Genomic DNA, 12,114 nt, shown 5'->3' on the forward strand with positions numbered 1-12,114 from the left:
CTGTCTGCCACAAAGTGCAATAAAATATTTTTTAGCCAAATGTATAAAATAAGAAATTTTGTTTAATAACTCGTACTGAGAATAAAGGAACGGTGACTCCACCATATAGAGAGATCCATGAGTTTAAAGCTTTAATAAAAGCGAATGTGGCACAGTCTCACACAGACGCACAAGAAAGAAATGATTCCAGATAAACATCGTGCAAAGCAGCTCAGGTGCGGCTGGGGCAGGATTCTGATATCACAATTGTTTTTGTTTTTTTTATTGTGCGTGGCCATAAAGGTATTGTGAGTATTAGCAGTGATTCCGGGAGTTGTAGTTTAGCAACAGCTAGGGAGAGTGGGGTTGGATTCCCTTGCTGTAACCAGGGGTCAGGACAATACCTTTACACTCGCCATGGCAGAGGAGGGGTTAATCCAGGCAAGTGAGGAAACAATGGCGCCTTGTGCCCTGCCAGAGCTAAGGAGAATTTGGGAAAGGCTTTCAGGGAGAGATCTCCATGCGACAAGATCTGTAATAAAAATGATAAATCGCAGCAAAACTTTTTTTTTTTTTTTTGGCAGAGGCTGAGGTTGTAGGGCGCATGCGCGAAGGTGTCCAAACTGACAATGCTGGGGAGATAGCGAGTGCGGAATGAGAAGGGGATTGACACACACAAACTGACTGAGAGAGAAAAAAAGGGAAAAAACATCCAAGAGAAAATCCCAGCAAAGCTGCACCGGGGAACTGACACCATGAGATGCAAAGGCAGGGCAAGGAAACTGGCCACAAGTAGGTGCAGAATGCTTCTTGTTGCCGCATGTTGCACAGGGGGGCTTTGCTCTGTAGGGGTGTCCGGCATTGTCTGTCTGTCTGGCCACCAACTCCGGCCTTGGGGCATCAGGGAGCCGGGAAAGATGGAGCAGCAGCGCTGTCTGCAGCCAAGTCTGGGGCTTTGCTCGCACTCCGGCTCGGGCAGGACTTTGGGAAAGTTAATGTTGCTCTGTGAGGCTGCTGAGCTGACAGAGATGTGGCGCCGCTAGAGGCCGCCAGTGGGCGCTGTGGGAGCGGCAGCTGCCTGACATTCCGAAGCAGAGCGAAACGGAACGGGTTGCGTTAACGGTTTATTAACCCATTGGGTTAGGAAAGAGTTATACGGGGACAGGTCCGGAGTTGCTAGAAAGTAAAGAGATTGTCTGCCTCGTTCCACATTTAATAGCTGCAGTGGAGTCTTAGTTATTCCAGATTACTTGCCTAACCCCTAAAGCTTCAGAAGCCGCTAACCCCTTTATTGCTGTGATACAACTCCCAGCAGCATCTCCCCGTGCCCAGGAGTATATTTTAACTAGCTTTGTGACCATAGAACACACACTGGACATTCAATACAGGGCCACTTTCATTCACGGAAAGAATAGGACTTTAGGTTTCAAAACTATTATTACTGTACTGTCTGTAAGCAAATGTGTGTGTGTCAGCCAACGAGTTAAATGAGCCCATATGTACGCACTGAACCTGCCTTTTCCATTCCTATTACTGGAAGATTCTTTTATTTAGGTGTAACACAAAACTACACGGTTTGTTAATTTTTTTGTCCTGTGTGTGACTGTGCCTCCTGGAATGGGCATTTGCTCTAACCCCGATACCACATCTGCGATATTTAGCGATTATTCGAATATTCAAATATTAGGCAAGTTTTTTTTTTTAATTCCTTGGTATAAATTTTCCGACTTCTCCGAGACAAAAGGGCATCTAGGGATAGTGTGGTATGGGGCCCAGTCTTTATTATCAACTGTGTTTCAGTCTGATCAGCTGCACCCACCTATGTACCTCTGGAAATATATGGCTAAGGGGCTGCTACACAGTATCAGAATGTGGTAGAAGTTACATGGAAGAATTTTGTAGGATCTTTTCACGCTATAAAGTGTCAGTCTGTAGGGGGAATGGCACTGGTGCCCTGTATTGCAAATGTCCAGAGCACCTTTGGGTGTTTTTTTCTGACACATGGGTGCAGGACAGGTCCCCTGGGAATACACTCTTCCAATGCAGCCACTGCCAGTCCCGGCAGAGCCCTAGGTTATTGTATTCTGGGAGGACAGACAGATTGGGCAGCTGACTGGCACCTGGACTCATGGGCACAGATCATCTTTTCTAATCCCTCCCCATAAAGGCATTAATCTGTTTCCTATAATATAGGCCAGTAATGCAGAATGCTTCTGTGTTCCAGAAATACTATTTGTTTGTTTCATCTGCTTATAAAAACATCCAGTACTTCTCTGCCACTGGCACTCTGCTGGGACACATACTGCACAAGGGGCACACACTACTCTATATTTCTTCTCTGTAGTCTCTCCTGGCCTTTTCCCACATTCGTGTGTATATATGTGAATGTAGAGGTACAGTGTCACCCTCTCCTTATTTTAGGAAAATATTAGTAATTGGGTGTGAAATCTCTATTTATTTAGTAACTGGTGGTGATATCTAAGAGGTAAAAAAAAGATATATAAACGCAGAGCCCATATTCTATCTATGTATCTGTCTATTGTAGTATCTATCTATCTATCTATCTATCTATCTATCTATCTATCTATCTATCTATCTATCTATCTATCTATCTATCTATCATCTATCTATCTATCTATCTATCTATCTATCTATCTATCTATCTATCATCTATCTATCTATCTATCTATCTATCTATCTATCTATCTATCTATCATCTATCTATCTATCTATCTATCTATCTATCTATCTATCTATCTATCTATCTATCTATCATCTATCTATCATCTATTCCCTTTCTCCCTCCTGCCCTATATGAGGGTGACACATATGTAGAAACACCAAACAAGAGGGTAAGTAATTAGAGTTGAGGCAAGTGTATTTTTACCCAGTGGTCCATCCTTGCCACCCTTGTTACCCACGAGTCTGACTGACCTTACCCACATAAACAGGAGGATATAGGAGACATAAGAGTTTACCAGCCCTACTGTTCTATATAACACCCTTCTGCCAGGCCTCATTCATTGCCCCACTTACTTCTTTACTAAGCTAACAATGTTTTTTATCGACCCTACCTCACCGGGAACAGTTCAAGCTCTCAGAAGGCTATTATAATAAGAAGGCTATTATAATAATCTAATTAAACCCACAAGGCTTGCTATTCAATAAAGAACTATACTATCTTGTTAATTAGGGTCTCTTCTATCATTAATGTTTTGCATCCGATTGGAGTATTATTTGTAAATGCCTGCATGTTTGTAACTAACAGTAGGGGTTGCCATATTGATTCTTCATACGTTTGTCCCTGTAGATGTATTACCAATCTGGTTGCAGAAAGACTGTAGCAGCCACAAACGCCGTGAAAGCAACAGCAGCAGTAACTGATTGTATTTGCGATGCGCTGTGCAATCCCTCTCTCCTGAATGTAAGTGGAAGGGAAATGGCAGTATTCTCTTCCCCTTTAATCTAACTCCCGCGGCGATGTAACCCTTAAAATGCTGGGTATAAATATTCATCAGAACAAGGTACACATCTAGCCTACAACAGAGGCTTACTGGTTGTTTTCCATTTGATGTGGTTTTCATTGAGATATATTTCAGGTGCTCGTACAATGAACGTTGTTGCTATAAAAGGCGATTTTGCGCCTTGTATTTTTTTTTTTAAAGTAATGGTTCCCGGTGTTAAATCCTAAAGCCTTTTTTTGTCGTTGCAGAGGAAAACGTTTCACAAAGCCTATTCATTTATTGTAAGAAAAAGAAAGGGCGCTATTTCTGTTTGAGTGTAGCTATGTACATACAGGTAGCTGCTACTTTGCGCACATCGAGTTGTACTGCGCTCCAACTCAACAATGGATCCATTCTCTTCAGCCAATTTATTACCCAACTCATACATGTCACACGTCTTGTAAACAGGATCCATTACAGCAGGAGTGTTTCTGCTGATCTAATGCTATTTATTAAGACTAGGGCACCCCCCCACTCCATTCAATTGCAAATGGTTTGAGCGGAGCAGATTTAAATATGCAGAACATTGCTGGAAATGCGTGTCCGTGGCAGGGGATTGTGCCACACGGGTGGGCTAATGGCATCTCTGATGATTAGGGATTAGCACCCGCTCTCTGCCTTTTGGGAGTATTTATTTTTGAGAAATGATTCTACTTCAGCATCGGCTGATGTACTTAAACTGCGCTGCCCTCTCGGTTATTTCTACTGCAGTGCGATTGTTTATAGCATTTGTCGCAGAAAGAGCCTCTTCCCCCGAGTATTAGCAATCAATTGGTCACTCCTCACAGTATAATAACCCAGCAAAGGTGCCGCAACGTTGGCATTCTGCTGTGCCCATGTAACAAATGCTTTGCGCTTATGCAATATCTAAATCCAACATTTCAACAGCAGGGACGGCCTGTTTACAGAAAATATATTTCATATGTCAGAGAAACTGTTTGGGCTCTTTGCACTTACAGCTAAACACACTTAGAAACCTTTGTAGTTGCCCAGTCTGGGATCCCATTACTTGATTATGGTTCAGATACCGCGTTCCCTATAATTAATGACTTTTACCTAGTTAGCAAAGAGGGAGGAGAAAATGCGAAATTCCTGGTTCATTGGGTGTCTCCAGAGAGAGAGAGAGAGGGATAAAGTTGAGTTTGGCCTGTGGCCAGCTCTGCACAATGTCAACATTGAATATTTGAATTCCCAGACTCTATTTAACAACTTTTCTAAATAAATAAACTCATTGTGTGTCTGTGTTTGAAAATTATTTTACCTCTTTAAAAAAAAAAAAAAAATATATATATATAAGTTGTTCAGCATCCCATTACAGGGCTGGAGGGCTGCCTTGCTTCCCCAATCAATATAAACACAACAGAAAACATTTAAAGCAAATGGCCTGGGCAGAAAGCAACACATGGCTTTTCTGTGCCACACGATAACTAATCAGGACTAGAAACAAAGCTTGATTCATAGAGTCACAATTAATCATTTGTCTGAGGCCCTGGTGCTCACTGGTATCCTGCTTATCTTCAATCATCCCAGGCTGATCTGGCTGCTCCAACCTGCACACCCTTCCATGTTTTGCCCATAAAAAACTGTTGCTTAGGATTCCACATAACAATGGCAGCATGGCCACAAAATGAGACTATTCATACGCTATATACCCCGCAACCTTTAGGTTCTTGCTAAGTCCTGGCATTAAAGGGTTAAGGAAACTACAGAACTGGACAGTGATTGCATATTTCTGATGGCACAACATACTTGCCACTTATTTAAAAGGGAATTCTATCCAACTATTGAAATGAGTGAAAATAGCATAATAAAAAAAAAATGTAATGCTAATAAATTTTTCAATATGAATTATTACAAAAATTAACAATTGTAAAGGTCTTGTCTATGTTATTGCAGGTTCTATTGCCTTGTGTTCTCTGCACTGCTGTTTTTGACCCTTGGGAAAATACAGCCAAAATGGCAATTTCCACTATGCTTGCACGCTGCTTTAAAGGTCTGTTAATCACAGATCATGCAAGGCATTGTGGGAATTTGAGTCTTGGCCGGAGGAGACTACTCCTACGTTGTTTCAAGAGTCTAAAACTCCGGAGAATATAAAGAGATGGACAGATATTGTGTTCAATTGCAAATACTGTACATTTACAAATACCTTTACAATCACAGAAAAATATTAATGTATTGCAGCATGGTGGCTCAGTGGGCAGCAATTCTTTGTTTGAGGGCTGGATTCCTGAGTTTGATTCAGGTTTTCATTTTCTCCCTGTGTCTGGCTGGATTTTCTCCCACAGACAGGTACATTCGCTCTAGTTCATGTGATAGGGGCAGTGAATGATTTATAATCTCTGTAAAGCACTGCATAAATGTGTCCGCGCCACGGGTGTCCGCAGAAGGGGGCAAGACGGGGCGGGCAGTTGCTTCAGCTAGTTTCAAGAAATTGTTTGTAAATTTAATTCACAACATAACAAAATATTTTTTATACTTCCCACCCCAAGGCAAGTTTTAAAGGAGAACTAAAGAAGTAGCTAGAACTGTTTCTGTACCAGCCCAAGGCAACCACAGCCCTTTAGCAGTTAAGATCTGTGCCTCCAAAGATGCCCCAGTAGCTCCCCATCTTCTTTTCTGCTGATCCACTGCACATGCTCTGTATTGATGTTACTTACTGAGCTTAGGGACCCACTCACAACGTACAGTACACATATAGAAATGTTGCAATATAAGGCCGATTAGTAATTAATACAGATAATTACTACATAGCAGCACAGAAACCAGTGCAACTAGCATCAGAATTTAATAATCAGCCTTGTAGAATCATCTTATACTACAGGCCAGCCTAATTTTCTTCTTGAAAATTTCGTGATGACCCCTAAGCTTAGCTTCTCAACAGCTGCTCAGAGCCCACTGAGCATGTGTGTGTCAGAGGCACTTTCCAAGATGGTGACCCCCCTATCAGAGCTGGGTCAGGCCTCTGTGTACTTGAAATGCCAGAGCCTATTTTGACCTGTGGCCCTGTCTGGCTGTTTCTAAACATGTGCCTTTTTGCCCTATTAAACTTCCATGGCTGCTCCCCTGGCTTCACATCAGCTGATTTTTAAACACATTTTTTACTGTACAGAGTAACAAAACATTATGTTTAAATGGATACAAAACTTAAATTTATGCTGTTATTGTTTCTTTTATGACACATTGCTAATGGATTAAAAGTTATTTGTATATATATAATAGTTAGGCTGTATTTGTCTGTCCTTTCTATCATTTTTTTTTGTGGTGGGTCTGACTTTTGAAACAATGTCGCAGAAGTTAGCTGTGAAGAAGAACGCAAGGCTGCTTCTGCTACATTGTTTCATGAGTCAGGACCAGGGATCAGAATGGGATAAACCAATACCGCTTTCAATAACAATCACATTTGCACATACAGTAACTTTAAAACACTACAAGTCTGTAACATCTGTGTTTTATCTCTTACTGCTTTGATCTTATAGTCACGTGAATATGGGATAGAGCTCAGCACAGAAGCCACTGGTGACTGCATCATCCATACAGCTGCCATAAAAATGCATTAGTGTGCAATGATCTGATTAGTTGGACCAACTGATCGCTGTGAGACAGGTCCAATTTTTTTCACTTCCATCCACATCTGTGGAGTGGGTGTCCCCCCCTCTGTATTTTTACCCTTGTGAGGGATGTTCCTTACTGAGACAAGTCATATTGTACAGAACCATATAAAGCATCAGCAATTGCAGATAACACACTATGATGCTCATTAATATTATTGATGACAAGTCTGATTGGGATCTTTGGTTGCTTTTGTCGCTGATGACTTTGGTACAACTTATGGTCAATTTTCACTACTGTAAAAGCTCAGTCACAGTCACTGTAGGTGAAGTCAGACAGTTGTGTTCCCAAAACGCATCTTAACTATTAGTCACAGGTGTGGCCTCTATCATAGTGAGTTATTACTCGTATTACCATAGACCTTCATGTGATGAATTGCCCTTCGCTACACTGTAAAGCAGCACAGCCCAACTTTTCCCTTGTAGAGACTGGATGCACAGTTGTATATGTGTGTATTATTTTTTGCTGGTTAAAAAAACTCTGCTAAAGCTACTAAAAACCTTGGCATATTTCTCATATATAGTATTCGTTACTGAGTAATGGCATTCTCGAGGCTGGGAGAGGTTTCACTCAAAGGTTGCTGCTTAGTGAAGCTCGGCAAGTGTTCTGCCATTTTAAAAGAAAGTTGGAGCTGTGGCCACAGGAGGTCAGTGTTTGAACCTTGAATGAGTTCAGCTTTTCAGGGCACCCATGGCATCTCCTAGTCATATAAATGAATATGGATGGATATGCAAATAAATACAGTAAGTCTTTCTTTGCAAAATAATCTGCGCCAATAGAACATTTGCATAAATTAAGTGAATGTAAACTTGACTTATAAACAGAGACTGCTGGTGCACTGGTGGTCACACTAACTAGGGTAAGCTCCCCTGCTGCAGTCAATGTGTGTGTTGAATTTCTTTCACTGTGATTTCTGGGAACAAAGTCTGCTTTAGTGTTGGCTGATGATTGGGGACAACCACCCTCAACAGGGAACACAGGAAAACAGTGCTGTGTGCAGTGAAATATGCACTCCTTTGGCTCTTATACATTGGTTTATGGTTAACGTATGGCACATCTGGTGTTCAAGAATTGGCCTTACTTCATAACAAGGCTACAGATACACAAAAACATCATCATAACACTTTCAGAGCCATCGTTTAGAAATAATAGAGAGCAGAACAGCATTCCTCCCAATGGCGCCCCAATTTTACCTTCAGAATGCACCCCCTTCATAGAAGAAGCCCTAAATTTAGTAACCTCTGGCTTATGCTCTCTCACTATTCCTAGCTTCAGGAATTCCTTGCCTTATGTCTTTAAAGTAATTGGTTTTTAGGGATGTACCATTCCACAATTCCACACTGTAAACTTTAAGGGACAGGGACCTCCCTCCTACTGTCTCTTTTACCACTTGGCTCTCTCTATGTACTTATATAAATATATATATTTATTGTATTTATTACGTTACTTGTCCTCCCTGTGTGTACTTTTATATAGTGTACGATTGTACAGTGCTGTGTATCCTTACAGTGCTTTATAAATAAAGTTATACTGTACATACATACAATATCTCTATGTTTATGCTATTTAGTATATTAACTACTAATGTACATTCATACCAGAAGGCAAATGGCTGGTTTTTGGCCCTCAACTTAAGCCATATTAAGTTTGATAGCAGGTTTAAAAACAAATATAAAAGAATGAGGACTAATATTAGAAACAACCTAAAAATAGAATGGTGCTTTTATATGGAGAATAGCTGACATTTGCGGTTCTTTACTTTGGATCGGGTAACAAACAAATGGTTCTAATATTTAAGGTATCAGCGCCATGCTGCACCAGATGTGCATTCTTGGAACTTCAGTCTCGCATGGATCGGTCCTAATGTTGGTGCAAAATGTACTGTTCCTTTCATGTACAAGGGTATAAACCATAATTGTGTTTATTCAATTGTTTCCTGGTGCATAGCTGTGAATCAGATAATAACTGACAATGAAATTTCTGGGAAACATACAAGTAACATATAACAGACGCTTGTGTTTGTTATTAAGTTAAACAAGAGATCTGCAGATGTGTTAAATGCTTTACAGCAGGACTGTTCAACCTGCAGCCTCCCCATCCATTGCTCTTGAAGGATGCTGGGAATTGTAGTTCAATAACTGGGTAGCTGCTGGTTGGAAAAAAATCCCTTACTCTCTAGTAAAGCACAGTATTCAGCTGCATAAATAATACGGATGTGTTGCTGCGAGGAAGCATGTTCTACAGTTCTCCTTGCACTTACAGGGCAGATTTATCAAAGTGTGAGATTAGAGCTCACCACAAAAAAACTCACCCACTTTCCTGTGGGATTTTTAGAAGCGTATCTATCAATTGGTGAAAGTTAGAGTTCACCATCTGATAAATACTCTTCTAAAAAAACCACAGGAATGATTAGAAAGTGGATGAGTTTATGGGGCCCATTCACTAAGTCCGAGTGAAGGAATAGAATAAAAAATACTTAGAATTTCGAAGTATATTTTTGGCTACTTCGACCATTGAATTGGCTACTTCGACCTTCGACTTCGAATCAAACGATTCGAACTAAAAATCATTTGACTATTCGACCATTCGATAGTCGAAGTACAGTCTCTTTAAGAAAAAACTTCGACCCCCTAGTTTGCCACCTAAAAGCTACCGAAGTCAATGTTAGCCTATGGGGAAGGTCCCCATAGGCATTCCAAGTTTTTTTTGATCGAAGGATAATCCTTCGATCGATGGATTAAAATCCTTCGATTCGAAGGATTTAATCGTTCGATCGAACGATTATTTCTTCGATCGTTCGATCAAACGAATTGCGCAAAATCCTTCAACTTTGATATTCGAAGTCTAGGATTTTAATTTGCCAGTCGTTAATTAACCCTCGATATTCAACCCTTAATACATCTGCCCCTATCTGTTGTGAGCTCTAATCTCACACTAATATTCAACATTATGTGCAACCTGACATACTGTTGTTCCACACATCAACTGAACGTGCTGATTATTGGCCTTCATCCTGTGAATTAGCTGATACTACATCATCTCATTCTCAAATCTTTTTACAAAAATCTATTTTTCTTGATCAATGATATTTGTTGATTCACTTGTATGCTCTAAATAATGTCATGAGTCATGCCCTGTCTTTTACAGGATGGGTTTGGTGCATATATACAGGCAACAGAAAAATTCAATGATTGCTTTTAATTGGTTCATTGCCTTTGCTGGGCTTCATGTCTTCCCCTCTTAAAAAAAACCACCTCTTGTCTGAGCTTCCTTGCAAAGACAGATGGATTCCTTTTGAGATTGCATAAACTCCTACTGCCCACATACGGAAGCCATTGAATGAAATATGTGATTTGTCAAAGTAATTTTGTTTGCCTGAACTAATCTGGTCTTGTCATAACAGAGGGTTAAATTAATTTTTAATTATCGACCATATTGTTTTGCCTTTCATGTTGACAAGTAGGCTGTGCTCATTAGCATTATACCTTCCAATTTTAATTAACCGCTGTTGTAAGTTCTTGGGCTACAAAGTGCAAAACCACCGAGGTTGGTACACAGTGCTTAACAGAACAACCTTGCACTAAACAACTGTTTACACTGTGATGGAAATAACAAGTGAAATACATCATGATATTCTTTCACTCTGTGATGTCAAGAGGTAAATATATATCGTGCACATTCCTGCCCAATCAACATCAGCAACAAAAAACCCACCCCTGTAGTCCTGGCAATCCCACCAAAATAGCTGCTGGTTCCAACAAAATGCACAAAAACAACAGATGCCTTTTTTCTGGGCAGAACTACTAAAAATCAAGCTCAATATACTGTATAAATAACCAAAACTGCACATAAACCAAAGTCTTATTGCATCTATTTCATTTCTGAAGCCTCACAAAGCACTACTGCAGCACAATAAAGACTTCAAGGCTACTTACCAAAACACGTGTAATAAAATGTCAAACCATGTGTAATAATCCACACAATACAGATTTGGGACCTATTATACAGAATGCTCAGGACCTGGGCTTTTCCAGATAACAGATCTTTCCAATTTGGATCTTCATACACTAGGTAGTATACTAGAACATCATATAAACATTAAATAAACTCAATAGGCTGATTTTGCTTCCAATAAGGATTAATTATATTTTAGTTGGGATCAAGTACAAAGTACCGTTTTATTTGGATTATTTGGATTATTTGGATAAAATGGAGTCTAAGGGAGACAGCCTTTCTGTAATTTGGAGCTTTCTGGATAACAGGTTTCCAGATAACGTATCTATGAAATGATACTTGAGACACTTCAGAGTTCACTGAACTGCTCATAAAGTCATGTATCTGTGTAAAACTTGCATTCCTCTGCATTTTTCAGTAGGGGATCCAGTCCATTATTCCACATACTGCATGCAATCTAATAGACTTGTGGCAGCATTATGCCAGAGCAAACTATTGAAAGTGTTTATCATGCTACTGGCAAACTCCCAGATCTCTTTTTAATTCACTGGCGGCAGTGCATCAAAATGCCGTTTTGTGTCACTATTTTGTTTGCTAGAAGCTGATAAAGCAAAGCCAGACATGTAGAAGGGAGTCTTTTAAGAGCTTTTGGCTACTCGCACTAACAATATAAGCACCAGATTTCATGTGTTCCTGGTTCTCAGCATGTGGGCACTGTTATACGGATACCCACAGGAATCACGGGACACATAAATCTGTGGGAAACACAGTCCGAAAGCCTAATTTTACCGAAATGGTTCAGTGTACAAAGTGATATTTTGGAATGCGAATTGCAATCAATGCAGTAATTCCCCCCAGAATTCCAGTGTGATTTTGGGTGCACACTAAATCACAAAATTAAAACTTGATATGGAGGCAGGTTAGCATCTTTATTGTTAAATCATGCACACGTTTTGGAACATGCTGTTGGCCCTGCATTTTTGTTAATATGGCACCACTTTTTTTGGGGGGGGGGCAATATTAATGTCTGATACACATGGCACAAGTTAGGTGCCGCTATTGACAG

At 40.3% G+C, this 12,114-nt stretch overlaps 1 protein-coding gene across 1 annotated transcript in view; it reads left to right on the forward strand.

Annotated features, from left to right (window-relative positions):
- The first annotated feature begins 618 nt into the window (after positions 1 to 618).
- The window catches only part of mds1 (myelodysplasia syndrome 1), a 131,499-nt gene continuing 120,003 nt past the window's right edge, over positions 619 to 12,114 (forward strand). Inside the window, 1 exon segment of the mRNA NM_001280592.1 lies at positions 619 to 771. Within this exon segment, the coding sequence (NP_001267521.1) occupies positions 735 to 771 (37 nt within the window). The 5' untranslated portion in view covers positions 619 to 734.

This window comes from Xenopus laevis, chromosome 5L, assembly GCF_017654675.1.
Source record: "Xenopus laevis strain J_2021 chromosome 5L, Xenopus_laevis_v10.1, whole genome shotgun sequence".
Classification (NCBI taxonomy): Eukaryota; Metazoa; Chordata; class Amphibia; order Anura; family Pipidae; genus Xenopus; species Xenopus laevis.